The following is a 22665-nucleotide window of genomic DNA, read 5'->3' as shown; positions in this document are numbered from 1 at the left end:
AAACCATGCATTTTAAAGCAAATTTGAAGAGTGTACTATCATAGATAAGATAGATATAAAAACAGGGCTTTATATATAAAAGAGCAAATTATAGTTAAAAGTGGTAAAAGTGCGGGCATGATACAGGAGATGTCAGAGGATGTGTGGACATGGTACAGGAGATGTCAGAGGATGTGCGGACATGATACAGGAGATGTCAGGGGCTGTGCGGACATGATACAGGAGATGTCAGGGGCTGTGCAGACATGATACAGGAGATGTCAGGGGCTGTGCAGACATGATACAGGAGATGTCAGGGGCTGTGCGGACATGATACAGGAGATGTCAGGGGCTGTGCGGACATGGTACAGGAGATGTCAGGGGCTGTGCGGACATGGTACAGGAGATGTCAGGGGCTGTGCTGACATGGTACAGGAGATGTCAGGGGCTGAGCGGACATGGTACAGGAGATGTCAGGGGCTGTGCGGACATGGTACAGGAGATGTCAGGGGCTGTGTGGACATGGTACAGGAGAGGTCAGGGGCTGTGAGGACATGGTGCAGGAGATGTCAGGGGCTGTGCGGACATGGTACAGGAGAGGTCAGGGGCTGTGGGGACATGGTGCAGGAGATGTCAGGGGCTGTGCGGACATGGTACAGGAGAGGTCAGGGGCTGTGTGGACATGGTGCAGGAGAGGTCAGGGGCTGTGCGGACATGGTACAGGAGAGGTCAGGGGCTGTGAGGACATGGTACAAGAGATGTCAGAGGCTGTGTGGACATGATACAGGAGAGGTCAGAGGCTGTGTGGACATGGTACAGGAGAGGTCAGAGGTTGCAGACATGATGAGGGGGGTGGGATGAGTGGCAGCAGGGGTGGTGGTGAGGGGGGTGGAATCAGTGGAAGCGGTGGTGATGGTGAGGAGGGTGGGATAAGTGGCAGCGGTTATGGTGAGGTGGGTGGGATCGGTGGCAGCAGGGGTGGTGGTGAGGGGGTGGCAGCGATGGTGGTGATGAGGGGGGTGGGTTTGGTGGCAGCGGGGGTGGTGGTGAGGGGGTGGCGGTGAGGGGGTGGCAGCGGTGGTGGTGATGAGGGGAGTGGGATCGGTGGCAGTGGTGGTGGTGAGGGGGATGGGGATCAGTGGCAGGGGTGGTGGCATCAGTCGCAGGGGTGGTGGCATCAGTGGCAGGGGTGGTGGGGGGATGGGATCAGTGGCAGGGGGGTGGGGGGGATGGGATCGGTGGCAGTGGTGGTGGTGAAGGGGATGGGGATCAGTAGCAGGGGTGGTGGGGAGGATGGGATCGGTGGCAGTGGTGGTGGTGAGGGGGATGGGGATCAGTAGCAGGGGTGGTGGGATCAGTGGCAGGGGTGGTGGCATCAGTGGCAGGGGTGGTGGCATCAGTGGCAGGGGTGGTGGGGGGGGGATCAGTCGCAGGGGTGGTGGCATCAGTGGCAGGGGTGGTGGGGGGGTGGGATCAGTGGCAGGGGTGGTGGGGGGATGGGATCGGTGGCAGTGTGGTGGTGAAGGGGATGGGGATCAGTAGCAGGGGTGGTGGGGAGGATGGGATCGGTGGCAGTGGTGGTGGTGAGGGGGATGGGGATCAGTAGCAGGGGTGGTGGGATCAGTGGCAGGGGTGGTGGCATCAGTGGCAGGGGTGGTGGCATCAGTGGCAGGGGTGGTGGCATCAGTGGCAGGGGTGGTGGGGGGGATCAGTGGCAGGGGTGGTGGCATCAGTGGCAGGGGTGGTGGTGGGGGGGATCAGTGGCAGGGGTGGTGGCATCAGTGGCAGGGGTGGTGGCATCAGTGGCAGGGATGGTGGGGGGGGATCAGTGGCAGGGGTGGTGGCATCAGTGGCAGGGGTGGTAGGGGGGATCAGTGGCAGGGGTGGTGGCATCAGTGGCAGGGGTGGTGGGGGGAGGGGATCAGTGGCAGGGGTGGTGGCATCAGCGGCAGGGGTGGTGGGGGGAATCAGTGGCAGGTGTGGCGAGATCAGTAGGGGCCAGGGGGCAGTGGTGGTCTGGTGGAGGTCGGAGGATGGGACCAATAATTGCACTGCTGCTGATTTTTATTACTAACTTGGTCCGTCGATCATGCTGCTGCCGTCTGTGTATGTACTGCCAGACAGTACTGGATGTGGTGTGGGACTCTCGGCGCTGTGACGGTCCGTCTTGCTGAGCCTGGGTCACATGATCCACCGCCGGCTCCCGCTCCCGCAGCCGCTCCCGCCAGATGTGATGTCATGCCGCTCATAGCGGCTGACGTCACGTTGGAAAGACTTCACCGGGGCGGGGCTGCAGCGGCCGTCACAGCGCGGCCGCGGCGCGGTCCCAATAGCGGCCGCGTCTTAAAGCGGCGGCGTCTTAAAGCGGCCAAATGAATCTTAAAGCGGCCCCAATCTTAAAGCGGCCCCAGGGCCGGCGGCCCACCGGGAAATTTTTCCCGCTATCCCGGTCGGCCAGTCCGGCCCTGCATGTGGCAGTATGGTTCAAGCAGTGCAGCTGCTTCCACAGGCAACCTGGTGAGGCCAGGTGATGTAGATTGTTCTAGTTGGAGTATCCCACTATTCCCTTCTCCCATCCAAGTTCCAAAATAAACACCAAAAAAACAAAAGCCCTGGACTGTTTATTGAGCAACGAGCCATTGGGAGTAAGGATGAATGTGGGAACTGTACCCTTAGTGACTGTGTGCTGGTAGTCAGAGGAGGCCCAACAAGTCATCATACAGAAATCCCTATGGTAACAGTGCTACAAATGTATGGCATGATGGATTTAGGAAAGGAGCGCAACACAGGTTAACCGCTATTTTCAGGCAAGAGTTCCACATGGTTAGTTAACACTAAGGCCCCTTTTACACTTGTTCGACTTGTCCTGCGACTTGGGACTGCAAAGTCACATGACAAGTCGTACTCCATGATTTCCAATGATTACTGTTCATATTTGCCTGACTTCAAGTCACAATGACTTCAAAGTAGTCCTTGCACTTCTTTGGTCCAATTTTGATGTGTTTTGAGGTCCATAGACCTCAAGATTTCACAGGCATTGCTTCAAGTCCAGTCAAAATTCACAAACTTTTAGTGTGAAAGGGGCCTTTATTCTTAGTGAATTGAACTTTCACAACTGATTTACCACATGTGTTATTTTACCACATTTTATTTGCTATTATTTAACTCTTAGTGAATTGATCCCTATAAGATGCTTTATTTATCGGTGTGCTAAAACTCAAATATTGGTCTGGCATCACTGTGCTCCACACAGCAGCATACAGTCATAATAAATCATTAAAATAAAAACAATGCATTCTAAAACTAATAACTAGTGCTCTTTTGCTGTCGAAAAAAGAAGCAGATTTCTCCATCCACACAAATGAGATGAATGTAGGAATTACCCTGACGGAACATTGTATTCTGGCAGCGGTATTCAGCGTTTTCAGAACACACACTGATCAGCGGCTGCAGCCAACAAAAGCTTTCCAACCTGTTAATTTGACAGAAGTTGATCTAAGGACTGACTTCTGCAGAACAGGGACAGCCACACACTGATTGAAATTCAGCTATTCCCTGCTGAACTGGACAGAACAGAACTGAATAAAATCATCCTTAGACATTAATGTCATAATTATTCAGGTAGGTTAGGGTAAAAAAAAAAAAACAGCTCCCCCCCCTTATATTTACCTGGGGACCATCCCGATCCAGCGATGTGCATGAGAGCAGCAGCTCTCCTTGATCTTTTACTCCTCAATGGCTCACACAGCAGCGCTAGCCATTTGCTCCTGTTATTGTGAATCACAGCAGTGAGCCAATGAGAATAGAGCGGAGGGTGGGGCTGAGCTGCATTGTGTGTGTGAATGGACAGTGTTCATTTGCAGGAGCATGGCTCAAGCGTGAGCCTGCTCGAATGCCCCCTTGGCAAGAGGCTTGCTATTGGGGGCCCTCAGTAGGGGGGAGGAGCCAGGAATGCCAGAAAAGGACCCTAAAAGCAGAGAATCAGGGCTGCTCTGTGCAAAACCCTTACACAGAGCAAGGTGCAAAACCATTGGGTGCAAAATCAATTTTTTGGTAAAATCCTAATTTTTTTTAACCAAATTTTTGGGAGCAAGGTGCAAAACCATTGCACAGCGCAGGTAAGTATAACATGTGTGTTTATTTTTTTCAAAATCTACAACCTATACGATCACTTTATTCTGGTCTGGACATCTAAGCTTCATGTCAGGTACTCACAGGCTGAATATTGGCCCGAAATTAGCAGGTACAGTAGAAACTGTCCGAATATCAGCCCGTCTGTACAGCTGCCTGTCCGACAGAAGCCGATCCCCAGACCAGCTTTTGTCGAACGAGCATGCTGGAAAAACAACATCCAACTGGCATCCAACCAGTACCAATGGCTGCCAGCGCTCACCAGTGTGTTCTGACAAGGGGGCAGGGGGGATCACTGCGATGTTAGTTTTTTCATTCAGCCTGCAGGGTTGAACAATAAAACTTTACTGTGTGTACCAGTTGTTGCCGGTTGTGATAGAGGACAGGCAGTTGCAAAAAAAATTCAGCTCATCACATGTCTCCTTTTTTTTTTCCTACAAACTTTATTTTATTTATGGCACTGTACAGCAGCTCGGTGCACTGCCATACAGTGCTATGCAATACTGTATGGTGCACTAGAAAAATAATAATGTGCATTTTATCGAAGCACGTTGAAGTGATAAACTTTATTGCAAGATCAATTACAATATTATTCTAAAATTATGTCAACAGGAAAACGGGACTTCTAGTTATTGCTCCATCTGGCAATGAAGAGTTTGAATCGATATGTAAAAATATGGAACAAAACAAAATACATTGGGAAAAGTTCACCAAGGAACAGCTAATGGCAAAATATCCTGAATTTATTCTGGATCCTGGAGAGGTTGCTTGTTGCGACAATAATGGTGGAGTTCTGTATGCAGACAAGGCGCTGAGAACTGTGCAGGTATTGCTTCCCTCCCCAATTGTGCAATTGTCCCCAATATAGTTGCTTGAAATGGCTCTGCATGTATAGATAATTATACACCTTTTTACAAACTCATAAACAAATCTTTTCATGTTTCCATTTGGGTACAAGCTTAGACGTTCCTGATAATTAGATTAGATAATGATTAAATGTATTTACTCACAAGAAGAAGAAAATCTAATTTTCTGTGCAGACATGTCTTCATTCTACAGAGAGCATGCATCCAAAGTGTGAAATTGCTTTGTTCATAAATAGTTCTTTGTTTTACGGTGGAGGGAGCACCATAACTCTTTAGGGGCTGCAGGAAACAGTGTGCTTCTTCAGCCAGCAAAAATATGAAGCTGTTTAAGCATGTTTACATTTTAATTGGTTTTCATCTAGACCCCCGTGCAAATAATAGGTGATGCTCACTGCGATTTCACTGAAGCATACACTACCAATTATCAGTAATTTAATCAAAGTGGAACTTCATCCATTTTTATCTTTTAGATACGTAAGTAGGGAAAAGCTAGAAACTCTATGTTGTATTGCTGTCTGCGTCCCCATTGGGAAAATTTTCCCTTATTTCTTGTAATGGTGGGAAGTTGTATGAAAATATGACGGAGGTTCTAACCTAGCTGGTACCACCCCGTCTGCTGCCAAAATTCCCTACACCCAAGATTCTAATGCAAGTTTTGACTTTCAAAACCTGTACAGGGCTCAGCAAGCAATTACCTGCTCTTATGTAACAGCACTAATGCCAGTTGGTCACCACATTTTGGAAACCCAGAGGGCTTCTCTCCTACACCAAGGTCTTTTACCAGGCATTTATTGGGGCTACTAATGCCACTAAATTGATGTCATAAAAATAAATAAACAAAAAATAACAATTTACATATGAATTATAAATGCAGAATAACAAATAAAATCATGTACACCAGTCCATGAATACTTACTATGGTTGTTCAAGAATAAAAGTATAATGTAGCAGATGAGGCTGCTAATTTTAATTTTATGTAGACAATTCTTGGCCCTCAAAAAAAAAAAAAAAAAAAATTGGAGAATAGGTGCCCTTATTGGTTAATTACCCAATGAGAGGTTGTGCACATTAGATTACATAATTTTATTAAACCATCAAGGTGTCGGCCACTCGATTACATTAAGTGTACAAAGTCCGTAAAAAAATAATGAGAGGAATATATGTATTATATATAATATGTAATAAATATGTTCTCAGCCACCCTGATGCTGGACTGTGGTTCCCAGTTTGCTCCAACAGCTAGAGGCTATTCTTAGCACAAAAAAGGTTGTGGAGCCACAGACCATCCTAAGTGCCTACAGCTCTATTCTCTCCATATTTTATTTCTGCCTAATGGGGGTGGGTGAAGGAGAGCAGGCATCCCCTGCCCTGTGCACCTGGCATGGGTACTTTCAGGTGACTGACACTTTCTGGTCTTTCTGCTCTCTGTCCATGCCATATCCATGCCACCTCCCCAGGCACAGTGTTGGCTGCATCAGTGTTAGGAGGAATTGTCATAGACCCCCCCCCCCCCCCACTGTGTCACCAGTAGGATATATTTCTGCTTTATTGCTTCCATGACAAAGCATAGAAATGCTTTGTCCTGGCTCAGCCCCGTGCCATCGTGACCTCGGGTCAATCCCACCCCTTGTCCCCATGTGGGACATCCTTTTACTAGTATGTACAAAAGACAACTGGTACCTGGAGTACCCATTCTTTTTCTCTCCTTGCTCCGGACGTCCCTGTGGAAGTCCTACTGTTGGTCAAAGGTACTTGGACGCCTGGTGGGTCTGTTGCACCTTTTTTTTCCCAGGGGGTTTTAATGATTCCTCCTTATTTCAGGGGGAGAGGTCCTTCTTACAGAGGCCGCAAGAGGGTGATTTCATCATCAAGCGATAATCGTTCCCAGTCTCCACAAATTATTTATTCAAAGGCAAAGTCTAAAGGACACCATATTCAGCCAAGCACATCCTCGGCCGGCCCATCTTCAATCCCTGCCAGCAAAGATCTGTCTCTTCCTACGGATATGGTCTCCAAAACATGCTGGGCTTGTGGCGCTGTTCCATTTCCATCTAAGCGTCTATATGAGTTATGCTTCAAAGAAGCTTCCCAGACCAGTCAAGCCATAAATAAAGACATCAAATCTTATATTAAGAAGGCGGTAAAGGAGGGAGTAAAAGCTCTCTTGCCTGGGTCTTCTGATAGCAGAGGTTCCGCTCATTTTAAGAAGCGTGATGAAATATCACTGGAGCTGGGGGCTGTTAGTTCAGGCTCAGAGGTGGAGTATGATTATGATCAAGAGGAATTGGAAGCTTATACTTTTTATTTTTCCTTAGTGGCTGTTTTCATATCTGTGGTTAAACAGGACAATGATTGGCGAGAGGATGTTCCAAGTACTCAGGAGCCAAGAAAGTATTACCCCAATCTTAAGAGAGCACTTCCAAAATTCCCTTTCATGTCAGAAATTAGGGAATTGATGGAGGACGAATGGTCCAAGCCAGACAAGAAGCCGGCGGTACAGAACAGGGTGAACAAATTGTATCCATTTCGCCAGTCAGAAGTGGAGCTTAAGAAGAGAACTTCCAAAATTCCCTTTTATGTCAGAAATTAGGGAATTGATGGAGGACGAATGGTCCAAGCCAGACAAGAAGTTGGCGATACAGAACAGGGTGAACAAATTGTATCAGTTTCGCCAGTCAGAAGTGGAGCTTAAGAATGTTCCTCCAAAGGTGGATGCATCTTTACAGCGCTTTGCGAGGCATATCACCTTGCCACTGGAGGAAACCGTATCCTTTCGGTATGCTATGGAGAGAAAGGCTGACTCAGAGCTTAAAAGGTCTTCACTACAGCTGGAGCAGCATGCAGGCCAGCGGTGGCCCTGACCTCTGTTCCCAAGGCAATTAAAGTTTGGTCCTCGAGTTTGGAAACAGATTTAGGGCCTCATTGGGAGGATGATACATCTGCAAGTGCTCAAGCCCTTAAGTTATCCACAGAACATATTGCAGAAGCAGCAGTGGACCTAGTTAGATTCACTTCCCGCATCATGGCTCACTCAGTCACGGCTAGGCGGACTCTGTTGCTTAAACATTGCTCGGGCTGAAAGCAATACTCTTTGGTAAGACTCTGGAGGAAGCAATTTGGCGAGTGACTGGAGGGAAATCGGGCCTTCATCCCCAGGATCGGAAGCGTCATTCCCAGTCCTTCTTTCCCGGTAGGAGGTTTCGAGACCAGTCCAAGGATGTCCGATCCTATTGGTCAGGCAGGAAATTTTCCTGCTTCACTTCGCTTCCTCATGGATCTTATGCAAATCAGTCCAAAGCCATAGGCTCCAAGGCTTCCAAATTTACAGCCAAGTCTTTCTGAAGGTCGACCCGCCCGGGAGACAGGATTGTCTCTCTGCGGCGATGTTTGGGCGGAAAAGATAAAACATTCCTGGGTCTTGCAGGTGGTCCGCTACAGCCTTCCCCCACCAAGAAACTTCTTCATTGCAACCAAAGTTCCAGCTTCAGAGAAATGAGCATTGCTAAGTTCATACATTATGGAATTGCTCGAGCTTTGAGACATTTTGCAGGTGCCAAAGTTGGAACAAGGTCAAGGGATGTACTCTTTCTCATTTGGAAGGTGTCTGCCAAGTAGAGCCATGGAAAAGATCCAACAGGTACCTTGTTGACCACTAGGTGGACACACCAAGATTTATAATGCCTCGTTTCCACTGAGTGGTACGGTACGGTTCGGTTCAGTACGGTACGGTTCGGAACGGTACACCTTGCGTTTCCACTGCCAATAGTACCCTTTCATGATAGGCGTGGTGTAGCAAGAAAGCTGTGATCGACGATTCTCTGTCAGCCAATCAAGTTCTGCAGAGTGTAGCTCCACCCTGTTGGTACGGTACTAATGTGCTTGGTACCCCAACGAAAGGGTACCAAAAAAGTGGTACGGTACGGTTCGGAATTAGGGTACCATTCATAATGGAAACGGCATAAATAGCGTACCGTACCGAACCGTACCAGAAAGCTCAGTGGAAACGAGCAATTAGTGAGTGGTGAATGCTCCATGCCATTATGATGTTGGGGCTTTGTTAAAATGTTATTTCATGAATTCCCCTTCATGAAATAAAAGCTTATCCACTTTTCTTTACTGTTTGTCTGGATAGTGCTCAGATGAAGATCACCACATACGATTTTTTTGTGTACACCTTAGAGTTATTAATTTCCGAATGATGGCCACTGGAACGCACGATTGACCTCTTTGCTTTCTCGAGAAGTATTGTTGTCTTTGATTAGGCCACTTCCTGTTCGCCGGGACGCATGTATTTTAGCTGTGCGTCCCAGATGATCTTTTCTGGCTTACGTCTTTTCCGTTTTTTTTACTTATATACGCGTACCTGCATCAATCAGCCACGCCTCGGAAGAAATCCTATGGGATGAAACACTTCAGGAGAGACGCTTTGACAGCAGTATGCTCTGGAGCCACGGCTATTGTACTTACCATTTGGATGCTTATTTATTATTCACTTTTGTAAGTACCCTTTTAATAAACCTTCAACTTTTACCAAACAGGGCTTCACTATCATTGCTTCATTGTTCTTCTGGTGGCAGCTCTCCTATTCATGAGAGCTTAGGCATCCCATTCCATAGACTAATGGCATCCTGAGGAGGAGTGGAGAGAGGAGGAGCGGAGCAGGAAGAACGTCCGTTTTTTCACCCTAAGGTTTTCTCTACGTGTTCCATGCTAATGGAGGTCTAGTAATCAGCCTCTGTCGGACACTTTTGGTGGTGTGTACCATTATCTCACATGAATGTTGGTGATGGGATATCATCTTTTTGCATGGACTTTAGGCATTTACAGTATGTGCCTCAATTTTAGCGCTGCATTTAGACTTCCATTCTTTTTATTTGTTATCAACAGATTGATGCTGGCTGCTTTTCTAGGGATTTTTTATTTTTATTTTAGCGCGGATATTTCCCATTGTTTAGTCTGCAAGCAATTTCCAGGTTCCTTGGTTCTTCACCCATTTCTTCTGCCCGCAAGCCCTGGGCCAGGAGGCCCTCATCCAGAAGTGGAAGTTCTGTCAAGTTTACATATTTCCTCCAACTGCCTTAATACTCAGACTAATACTGAAGATTGTGAAGGAGAAGGTCCTGGCGATAATGATCATTCCATTCTGGCAAGGAGGCCTCAGTTTCCACTCTTTTGTCACCTGGCCACTTGCCCTCCAATCAGGGTTCCTCAGGACCGAGATTTACTTCCTTAGAACGGTCAGTTCCACCCCGATCCAGCCCGCCTAGCCTTGACTGCGTGGCTCTCTGAGTCGGTCAAGTCAACCCTATTGTGAGCAAGGAAACCTTAAACCAAGTCCATCTATCACTGGGTGTGGCAAAGACTTGAAGCTTTTTCTACTCAGCAAGGGGTTTTCTTTCCAAGCCCCGTCAGTGGCAAATGTTCTTGCTTTTCTTCAGTCCAGGCTAGATGCAGGCCTAAGCTACAACACTCTTAAAGTTAAGGTCTTGGCACTAACAAAGCTAACAGATATTTCATGGGCCAAAGAACCACTGGTGATCAGGTTTCCTAAAGCAGCAATTAAGATTCAGCCTTCAATTCTTCAGATTTTTCCGAAATGGAACTTACCATTAGTTCTGAGAGGACTATGAAGATCGCCCTTTTTTCTGTATACGGCAAGTCCATTATATCATCTAACCCTGAAGATTGTGTTTATTACAGCGGTGGTCTCATCTAGATGGGTCTCAGACATCACGGCATTCTGTTGTAAGGAGCCATACTGCACCTTCTTTCCAGATGGAGTGGTGTTGTGCCCTCTAAGTTTCCTACCTAAAGGTCCACTTTACCTGACATTCAGTCCTCTCAGCCTTTCCACCGTCAGGTCTCGAAGAGTCAGAGTTATGCAAATTGGATCTAAAGTTGATTCTGCAAACATATTTATAGAGAACAGAACCATTTTGCAGGTCTGAAGCTCTTTTTTTTTTATCCAAGATGTCCAAGGATGGGAATGCCGCCCCCCCCCCCCCCCCCCGAGGGTCATCTCAACATAGGTTGTGAAGGTAATCGACATGGCTTACTCGCTAGGAGGCATCCCCTAGGAGGACCATGCTCACTCTACCAGGGCAGTTTCTTCTTCCTGGGCAGCCTGATCCAAGGTATCGGCAGACGTGGTCTACAGAGCGGCAAGTTGGAGCTCTCCGATTACTTCCATTAGGCATTACAAGCTTGACGTGATATCTTCTGATTTCAAAGAGATGGGTTCTTCTCTGTTCTCTGCCTTGTCTACTTGTTAATAAACTATTCTTTAGCAGTACCTGGTGTTTGGGTTTTTATCCCCCACCCCCACCCCCCCCTACTGGTTTAAGTAAAACCCAATGTCTTGATGGCATTGGGCTGAGCCAGGAAAACAGAAAATTGTTACCAATACTTACCGTAATTTTGCTTTTACTGGCTCATACCTTTACAGCACATACCCTCCCTGTCCGTCACAGACTAGTTATAGAACTGGTACTCCAGGTATTGGCTATCTTTTAAACGTACTAGTAAAGGGATGTCCTACATGGGGTCAAGGGGTGGGATAGACTCGAGGTCATGATGGCATGGGGCAGAGCCAGGTAAGGAAATTTACATTAAGTATTGGTAACAATTTTAGGTTTTTCTAACATAGGATGTCTTGAATGTTAGGGTGGTTCTAAAAGAAAAAGTTTCATGCATTCTCTGCATTAGGGTAAAAAAACTTTCAATAGCAGCTCCCCCCAGCCTCCCCTTAAACACTTACCAAAGTCCATTCTCCATCCAACGCTGTGCCCATTTGTTGAAGCTCTTCTCTCCTCTTCCTGGTCTCACTTGAGATTCTCATGGCAGCAGGAGCCATTGGCTTCTGCTGCTGTCATTTAAAACCAGCGAGGAAAGAACAGGTACAGTAAGTATAAACCTGTTTTTATTTTAGGAAAAAACAGGGTTTACAACCACTTTAAGCCCACCCAATAAATATACATATATATGTATATATATATATATATATATATATGTGAATTATTAAAATTATCTATCTATCTATATATCTCAATGGTTCTTCTCAACCACCAGTCCAAGCATTATGCATTCTCATCCTTTAACGTATGAGTATAAACTTTTTTTTACTGTTGGGGCATGGAAGGTTTTTGAAGAATTTACTGGGCCCTGGTCTAATTGAGGCTGACAACCATTGGTGAACAACCCATATAAAACCATAAACGGTAACTAGACATTAGGGTTAATCTTCATATACCTATTTTGTAAGATATTGAGACTGAAAAATATACATTAAATGTATACATTTTTATCATACATACACTGGTGATCATAGATGTAAGTCGGATTGAGTAACAATGTTACATCAAGGCCTGCAATAGAAACTCACCAGCCAAACTTTTTTGAGAACCTGTAGCGCTCACTTCTGTTGAGGCAACTAAATTTTAGGGTCCCCCCTCAAACACGCACACGCACGCACACGCACACACACACACACACACACGCACACACACACACAGGCAACAGGAATTTTCACACTTTCTCAAAGGCTCAATAATCAGTCCAGGGGATTTGTTTTTGTCTATTTAGGGGATAAATTTGGATAGGGAATAGGGATGCATGGGACAACTAGAATTGAACAACTCTTGAGGACTTGCTAATGTCTCTGGCTGCTAAGAACTAATTTAAAACGGTGCTGCCCGCCCCTGGGAATGATGATGCAACTAGAATAACCTCAGAAAAAGGTTCCAACTGAAGATGTAGGCGATGCTCTTCAAGAATACCAATGCACCTGACCTCTGCTGTCCCAAGCTAGAGATATGGGGGTGTTTCTGGCTGCTTTTTGCTGGCTCTAAGATGTCCTCTGGTCCTAGACCAGAGAGACCTAAAGTATTGCAGCCTTACTGTCTTCTCTGTACAGGCTTGGCCTAAGTTAAAATGGAAGTTACTCACTCAGTCCTTTTTTAGTAGTTCCTGGAATCCAAGAGGCTGCTGTATAGGCACACTGCTATACAAGCTGGGTCTTGCTTCCAGGATGGCTTCAGCTAAACCTAGCTGAGGCTGGTAAAGGGAGTGATGTTTCCTGCTGCTCCTTCTCTCTTCCTCTCCTGGCATTCATTCTGCTCATGGGCAGAGCCCCCCCCCCCCCCCAGCATAGGTGTCCCCTCCAGATGACTGGACCCTAGACTCTACTCTCCTGCCTGCCAGGCCTCTAAGTGTTTATGGGTTTCCCCACCTACTGAGCCTTGCTTCCTCAGGGATTGGTGGTAACTCTATAAATGTTCAGGCTGCAGCCTCTGTTCCTCCACAATCTAAGTTCTAGAAATTATCCAGTGAATTCCAGAAGCCACATGGAGCTAACAGAGTCACAGCCTTGAAGCACTGCACAGTCTAAAAACAAATCAACCCCTGCTCATCTGCATATAGAGAAGCCAATAGATTTACTTACACTTAGTAACACTGAAGGTACGTGTGCTACAAACCTAAAACTTTGCATTCCAGTGTTTCTCTTTTGTTTTTTTACAGGAACAATTTCAGAGAATGGGTGGGGTTATCCAAGATGGGCAAAAGGTAAAGAGTATTAAGCCGGGGCAAGTGGTTACAGTGACAACTACCTCTGATATCTATGAAGCGGAAAATATAGTGATCACAGCAGGACCATGGGCCCAGAAGGTCCTTTCTCCCCTTGGCCTTGAGTTACCATTAAAGGTAAGAATGGTGTAAAGGATAATATTTGGCAGTGGTTAGTAAATATATGTAAAAGGAAATGAATGAAAATACCAGGTGTCAAAGTCCTGAGACAAACAATACATGCGATCTATATGTATTCATTTGGCTTCCGCGAGCCAATCACCTACAATAGCCAGCCATTCAGCTAAACGTAAGGTGGCATAATACTGGGGAGCATTTTTATAAACCAGTGAATAATCAACACATCTATTTTTCACTCCCTGAATGTTCTTTATTTCAATTGCCGTTTTTTTCTACATTCACTACATATATTTATCACCACACTAAGAATAAAGATCACACCCAAGATTTTTTTTCTGTATTGGCCTGCATTGTTACTGCTGTAAATTTGCAAAGGCAAATGCAGCAGAATGGTTAATGAATGTGGGTATAATGTATATATATATATACAGTGGCAATAATAAGTATGTGAACCCCTGGGATTAGCTGCTTTTCTGCATTAATTCGCTATCGAATGTGACTAGATTCTCATCTAAGTCACAACAATAGACAAACATAATGTACTTAAGCTGATAACACACAAACAATTATAACTTCTCTTGTCTTTACTGAACACACCCATTAAGAATTCATGCTGCTGGAAGAAAACGTAAGTCAACCCTTGGAGTTAATAGCTGGTCATCATCTTGACTGGGCGCCCACTTCTAGGAAGAGTAGTCACAGTACTAAACTGTCTCTATTTGTAAACAATAGAAATGTAGACAATTTGTCTCTCGACTGGGGAATGCCTATACACTTTGAGATTGATTTGTATCCCCATCCAGCCTTATGCAGATCTCTTGATCAGATGTCTTCGGGGGGAGGTAGGGTTAATATCAGCTGAGGCTTCTTATGAACAGCCGTCTTAAAATGTTTGAGTGACTTTTATCAATCAAAACTGCTCTAAACCACACCTCTAAACTCATTTCATTTATTGGGCTCCAGGTGTGCAAGACTCCAATTAGCTTTCATTGAAATAATTAGTCTACGGCTTCACTTACCTCTGGCACAGTGACTATTTAATAGGTGTGTTCAATAAAGATACGAGAAATTCAAATTGTTTGTGTGTTATCAGCTTAAAGCACATTATGTTTTTCTATTGTTGTGACTTAGATGAGGATCAGCTCACTTTTCTGGCAAATTACTGCAGAAAACCAGTTATTTCCAAGAGGTTCATATACTTTTTCTTTCCACTGTAAGTAGAACTATAGTTAAACTACTATTATTACATTAATTAAACATTCTTCCGAAAGCCAGCAGGCAATGGAATTTTGTCCTTTCTTTCCATTTAATAAACCTGATGATTTTCTGAAAGAGAAATGCAGTTAAAAGATTTCTGGAACTGTCAACCTCCCTAGGGCGATATATATCATTGCAATGTTAGAAGCTTCTCCACTAACAAACAGCTCATATCTCTCGCCAGGTCCTTTTCCAGCTGCCCTGAATTTCTTTCTAAGTAACTATACAGAACCCAAGTGGTGTGTGCCTGTCAATTTCCATCTACCTTTAGGGATTACTTTTCCCTTTATATGAACATTCTTAATATAAAAATAACAGGGTCATTTATCTACAACAGTGCTGGATGAGGCTATAGCAGCCAGTAAAATACTGTGGCCATGCTTCAGTTAGAAAGTTTTGCTGTGATGGTTGATGTCATATAGTACAGCATGGTCCTGCCACACTATAAAAGCTTTTCTTCCACTTTTTCACTAGCCAATGCCATCATTTTATATTCATCCTCTGCCCTGGTAAATGATCTGCCTTACATCAATTTAATTTATTTTGTTTTTTGCAAGCCAATAAATTGGACACATAGCAATGAGGTATATCTAAGGTGTAGCACAGTAAAAAAAAACTATAGCACCTGTTCCAGCTCAGAGTAAAGCCCCGTACACACGTACACACGTACTGATCGTCGGCCGAACAATCGGCCGTCTTTTGTCCAGGGCTGTCGTGTCTATTGAAAACTGCAAAAGACTGCACACGAATTTTGTCGGCCAACAACAGCCGACTGCAGAAGTGATGTCATGTGATGGTTAACTTTCCTTGTTTTTTTTTCTTTTCTGAGCATGCCCAGTCTTGCTAATCTGCTGTCTGTCGGCCGAAATCTGTACTGACTGGCGAACAATCTGCCATTCTGGTGTTGGCCAACAAAAATTTTAATGCCTGCACGACAGATTCTGTTTGGCCGAAAATGCGCTGTCGGAAGCATCATACTAACAAGCCTACAATCGGCTGATCGGTCGTCGGCCGACAATCGGTACGTGTGTACGGGGCTTAATTCTAAAGATGAAAGATTATGTCTGAATATTAACTATGGATTAGCGTGCACAAATTTGATCTTTGCACAAGATTGAACTCCCTCTTAGTAATGCCCTTCCCTCATTTAACCCATATATATTTTGCAGTGGATCTTTTTTTCTGTACACACTATGGCATCATCGGACTTGGTATGAGGTTATATAAGGGGATGGGGTTTCCAGATCATCAGGAAAAAGACATATGCAATGGGACCAGTTTAAGTATAAACAGTTATCAGTGCCAGGACAAGGTCTTTTGCGTCCAATGCAAAGATGCCAAACATACAGTAGCTAGGCCAGCACAATGTCCAAAAATGACAGCTGCTGTCCGCCAGCTATAAGGTTACCACTGAATGGGATGGAAAGTGGGTTGCTGTGACATAGTTAAACCAATGTCATTTACCCACAATAGGCATGATTTAAAAGAGCAAGAATTTAATTTACACTATGAGTACCAAAATATTTACTTCCATCTTAGAACTAAGGTAGCCCATAGCTTATTAAAAGATCATATTTTATTTTATGATTTTTCTCTTTTATAAAAGTACTAAAATTATATTTCTGGTACAAAAAGTATTTTATCATAGCACCACAAAACCCAAGTGTATATTTGAACAGAAAAAAAGAAAAAAAAAGTAAAAAAAATGCACTAAGTTAGAAAAGGATGAAGATGTTAACTAAGACAATTTATGGATAACCAAGATTTAAAAACAGATGAATGGTATTTTTTTACTTTTTTTTCTTTTATATACAATATAAACATAATGTACACGTAACACTAATTTATGAATAAAGGGAAAGACCCAACTCCTCTGATTACCCTTGAAGAGCTGGTTTACCGGCCTGGTCCTGCAGAAATGCAGGAGGAGATGCAGAGGCAAGAAAGGCTCCAGCCCCAGCTTCGCCTCCCCCAATGGTTGTTAGTTTCTAAAACTGCTTTAAGATTATTTTATCCAGCAAACAGTGCTTTTGAAAAGACATTATATAAATGTGATAAGATACACTATATTACCAAAAGCATTGGGACACCTGCCTTTACACGCACATGAACTTCAATGGCATCCCAGTCTTAGTCCGCAAGGTTCAATATTGAGTTGACCCACCCTTTCCAGCTATAACAGCTTCATCTCTTCTGGGAAGGCTGTCCCCAAAGTTTAGGGGTGTGTCTATGGGAATTTTTGACCAATCTTCCAGAAGTGCATTTGTGAGGTCAGGCACTGATGTTGGAGAGAAGGCATGGCTCACAGTCTGCGCTCTATTTTATCCCAAAGGTGTTCTATCGGGTTGAGGTCAGGACTCTGTGCAGGCCAGTCAAGTTCCTCCACCCCAAACTCGCTCATCCATGTCTTTATGGACCTTACTTTGTGCACTGGTCCAAATTATTTGGTGGAGGGGGGGTTATGATGTGGGGTTGTTTTTCAGGGGTTGGGCTTGGCCCCTTATTCTGGTGAAGAGAACTCTTAAGGCGTCAGCATACCAAGACATTTTGGACAATTTCCTACTCCCAACTTGGTGTGAACAGTTTGGGGATGGCCCTTCCTGTTCCAACATGACTACGCACCAGTGCACAAAGCAAGGTCCATCTCAGCTTATTCTAGACTGTAATTTGGATATTTGTACATTTAATTTTTGTAACTTCTGTTCATGCTTTTCTTAAAGTGAGGTGCACAACCTTTTGTTTTTTTTTTTTTTAGAGATGAACTTTTTCCTTACTGTTTTTTTACATGGAATGCCTCACAATGCTTTTTTTCTTTAAGTGTAAATACCCTTTTTGCCCTCATGTTCCAGAGCTCTATGCTTGCATAAATGAGTAATGGCCACAACCTCCAACATAAGAATCCTCACATAGTGGCTGGGGACAGTGGGGCAAAATGCCTGACCAATCCTGCTAGTTTATAGACTATATTTGGAAGCTTTGGTACCTGCACAGTCATTATTACACTCATCACAACTGCTATAAGAAAAAAGTAGAGATAAGGCTATAAATAATGAGGCTGTTAGTACAGTGTACATATTCTAACTGACTTCAATTGGACTTTAAATTAGATCTTGTTAAATATATGTAATACAAGTAAAATGGATACATTTTGTGCCACTTCTGACAATTAAAAAAAAATTAATAGCATTTTACTAGCTTGTCTCTGTGGCCCCGTTAAGCTGTAATCATATGCCCTGTGTGACAGCACCCTGGCAATTCACTTTATTACATATCACAGCAGTCCTTACTAGGTCCTTACAAGGCAAATGCTGTGCTAAGATTCATTCCTACAGCTTCTACATTAGCACATACAGTTGTTATAGAAAAGAATCACCCCCTTTAAATAATCACATTTTGTTGCTGTGTAGCCTGTATTTACCGAGTGCAACTTATAACATCCAAATGAAAGGTATAACACCAACATGTCAGAAAAAAATTCAAAAACAGAATTACCGAGCTCGAAAAAGGATCACCCCTTTCCTAAAAATGACTTTTAAACTCAATCAGGTGTAGCTGATCACCTTCTCAATGGCACACAAAGTCACATGACTTTCAACTGTTATCAGCTGTGTTCATTTTGATTTAGCTCAGCATGAAAAGGGCTTTCCTGGAGCATTTTAGTTCCTGGTAGTGCAACTGAAGCAAACAGTCAAATATGGGTGGCAAGGCACTGTCAAAAGATCTCCGGAATAAAGTTGCGAACATGCACAAGTCAAGAGATTAATACAAAAAAGAATTCAAAGGCTTTATCAATGCCTGGAAGCACAGTGAAGTCTAATATTTAGAAGTGGGAGGCATTTGCAGGGCCCCATCAGGGGGGTACAGCCCATACACCTGTAGGGGGCCCAGGTGTCCCTAGGGGCCCAGGCGGGGATTGCTTCTCTGGGCACTTTCCCCACATATTCTCTGAGGACTGGCCCTGCAATGTACCACTCTGTACAGGTGTGACAGGGACCGGCTGCTTATCACAACAGCACACCTAGCCGATGGAACCTAGGCTCCTATTCCATTCTGATTCCATTCTGATCAGGGGCAAACTGAGGGCCCAGGGTAAGAGGAGGGGGGAATATACTTGCCACTTGCCACTGTGGGGACAGCAGCAGTGTCATTGCTTCTAAATACATACACTGCCCTGGTGCTGTATGTATTTAGAATCTCCAAAGCTCCTTCCTCTTCTCCCATCCCTCGTCTCCTGCACTGATTTCTGACTAAACCCCCCCCCCCCCTCTTCCGATCACCAGTGCGGTGTGCTGAAGGAAGGTGGAGCGCACTGTAGCTACTGCTGACCGGGACGGCTACTCACACTACAGGGAGGAGGGGAGCTGAGATTTTTCTGAGCAAAGTCTCCTTGGATGGAAAGCTGCCAAAGTTTCTGTTGGGATTTGTCAGGAGATAAGGAGAGGAGGAGAATCAAGAGACAGGGAGTGTGACAGATATGTCCCAAGCTGGCACACAGCCCTATCTATATAAACATCCCCCAACCACTCTGTCCAGATAATGTGAAGGTAATTTATGACCGTTCATTTAACTCTGTGTTTATGTGGTTAGTTTACACTTCTGATTGTGCAGACTAAGATCTAGGATAACACAGGGTTAAATTAATTGTCATACATTTATTTCACATCATCTGGACATAAACAGTGTGCTGGGGGCTGGATTATATATATATATATATATATATATATATATATATATATATATATTTGCATCTTATAACAAGAGGATGTTTTCTTTGAGTACCAATTTTGTATTTTGTATTGTATAAATTGGTAGAAGAGCACAATATTTTTTTTTTTTTTATTCTAAACATCTCAGCCCCCTTCTCACCCCAGTTTGCATCACCCCCAGACCACTTCATACATCCAGCTGACGGACATCACTTGGACCCTTACCCTTAAATAAATCATTCCCCATTTTGCCACAGCCATACTCTCCACACTCCTCTCCTCTAACTACTGGATGGATTACACTGGACTGGATCTGGACTGTACTGAGGATGCAGAAGGGATAGAACAACCACAGTGGGAGGACACTGCGAGAGAGGACTGACATAGAGGGGAAATGAGACTGGAGAAGGACGACATTGGATAAAGGAAGAGGACATGGGATGGAGTAGCAGAAGGACATGGGATGGAGGAGATGGGATTATAATAAGAAGACATGGGATGGTGAAGATGGGACTGCAGAAGGCGGAGAATGTGGCAGATGGGATTGGAGGAGCCAGAGGACATGGGATGAAGTAGGAGGACATGGGATGGGGGAGATGAGACTGGAAGAGGAAGGGGAGCACATGGGATGGAGAAGGAGGACATGGGATAGAGGATATGGGAGTGGAGGAGGAAGAGGGCATGGGATGCAGGATATATTAGGTTGTAAAAGTATTACAATAAAAGTGGGTGCACTGAAGGACTTGGTGGGATGGTCAGTGGGTGCATTTGGTGGGACAGCCTTGAGCAATGTTTGTGATCAGCTCAGGGGGGCCCAGACCTAAAGCTGTATAAGGGGCCCCACATTTTCTGATAACTGCCTTGGGTATTTGTATGACGCAGACCCTCCATGGATCAGGATGTCACTCCAAACTGGATGAAAGAGCCAGGAGAAAACTGGCTTCAGGAATTTAAGACCAGAGTGGTCATTGTGTGCATATGACAATATCACAAATTCTCCACAAATGTGGCTTGAATGGGAGGGTTGCAAACAAAAAAAAGCAACTCCTCAACAAAGGCCACACGCAGTCATGACAATATTTCCACTGCACACTTTTCTAAAAATGGCTGTTCAGTAAATTAGGGTGCTGTAATGACCACAGGCTGGAAACCAGGCTGGAAATGTCATCAGCACACCAAGGATTCCTCAAAATTTGGCGGACATCCAATACAGCTCACCATCCAAATAACTCCATTCCTACAGTAAAACATGGAAGTGGTAATATTCTGTTATGGGGGAGTTTCTCTGTAGCAGGTCCTGGAGCACTTGTTAGCAGAGAAGGAAAAATGGATTATTGAGGAAAATCTGCTGCCCTCTGCCAGAAAGTTGTCAATGGAAAGAAGGTTTACCTTCCAACATGACAATGCGCCAAAGCATGCTGCAAAAATGAACACACAGTGGTTGAAGGGGAAAAGGGTGAATGTCCTTGAATGGCCTAGTCAGGGCCCAGACCTAAACCCCATTGAAAATATGTGGAATGACTTGAAGACTGCAGTCCACAAACATTCAGCATCAAATTTAACTGAACCTGAGCAGTTCTGCAAAGAAGAGTGGGCAAGTATTGCAAAGTCTAGATGTGCAAAGTTAATTAAGACATATAACAACAGACTAAAGGATGTAATTAAAGCAAAAGGTGGTTTAACAAAATACTGACACTAGGGGGTGATCCTTTTTCCAATTCAGTGATTGTGTTTTTAATTTTTTTGATTGCGTTCTGACATGTTGTTGTTATATCTTTCACTTGTATGTTATAAGTTGAACTTAGTAAATACAGCTGGATAAAACAAAACATGTGTCTCTCTTCATTTCAGGCTGTAAAGCAACAAAATGTGATTATGTTAAAGAGGGGTGATTAGTTTCTATACCCACTGTAGATATCCCACTAACATTAACTAAGTTGGCTTTGTTCAATAATAAATGGTCTCATAAAAGACTGTTTTACTCTTTGCAAACTGACAGCATATTTGTGAAGGACAAGCTCCACTGGCATGTATGTTTGCTGAGACTAGTGAGTCTGACTAGTAATACTTGCTAACCATTGAACTTCAGCAACTATCAGCTTAAAGCTCCAACATCCAGCAAAATACGGCTCTTCACAAAAAACACTAAAAACGTTGGAGCTCAATAATGAATTGTGGAATAATTGTTGACCTCTTAATTGTAAATCAGCATCTTCAAACTCTGATTTGCAAGTGTTCACAGAATACCTCTGAATGTATTTGCGCTGCACATTACATTTATATATACTGTAGATCACTTTCTAGTCCATAGCAAATCTCTTCTTTTTTTTTTTTTTTTTTTGTTGCAAAGATGCGTGAATGGGATCTAAATAGGGTGAGTGTTTCATGAAAAGTAAAGGGAGTTTGGTGAATTCAAAGTAAAATCTAGAGAGATGAGTATTTGGATTATGTGTATTTTATAGTGGTGTTCCTGTGGCCAAAAGTAGAGTATTGCACTGTGTTAGCCATCGAATACTGCAGAAATTGCAGAGTATAAAGTTTTTTTTATTATTATTAAAATAATAACCATGTCATACTTACATGCATTGTGCAATGGTGTTGCACAGCGCTGCTGTGAATCTCCTCTTTTTGGGACCCCTGCCATTGCTCTGTGCTCCTTCTCTTCTCATTGTACCACCATAGGAAGCTGCTTCCTATTGTGGCGCACCTGGGGGCTCGCTCCCAAGTCGGACTGTGTTACTTTTGCTGGCCATACGCCTATAGATTTTTGGACGAGAATGTTCGTAGAACATTCGTACAAAAATTCTTTAAACATTCGATGAATGAACAAATGTCGTTCGAAAATTGTCTTTTGGTTTTAAAATGAAATTTTTAAATGAATGTAATTTCTGAGCGATTCTTTACTGTTATAGCAGTAAGGATGTGGAACTCCCTTGGTAGTGTCAGAAGAGAGTATTGATACTGATAAGTTCAACAAGCTCTTAGATGGGCATCTTAGGGAACACAATATACAGGGATATGGG

General features: G+C 44.2%; 1 protein-coding gene across 1 annotated transcript in view; it reads left to right on the top strand.

The window, feature by feature from the left end:
* Positions 1 to 22665, top strand: part of PIPOX (pipecolic acid and sarcosine oxidase) — a 134999-nt gene that overhangs the window by 89188 nt on the left and 23146 nt on the right. Inside the window, exons 3-4 of the mRNA XM_082247100.1 lie at positions 4723 to 4936; positions 13494 to 13676. Of these exons, the coding sequence (XP_082103226.1) occupies positions 4723 to 4936; positions 13494 to 13676 (397 nt within the window). The remainder of the gene's footprint in view (positions 1 to 4722; positions 4937 to 13493; positions 13677 to 22665) is intronic.

This window comes from Pelophylax lessonae (assembly GCF_965119305.1).
Source record: "Pelophylax lessonae genome assembly, chromosome: 2".
NCBI classification, from domain to species: Eukaryota; Metazoa; Chordata; class Amphibia; order Anura; family Ranidae; genus Pelophylax; species Pelophylax lessonae.
Note: the sequence above shows the minus strand (reverse complement) of the source record. Positions and strands in the feature narration are given on the sequence as shown.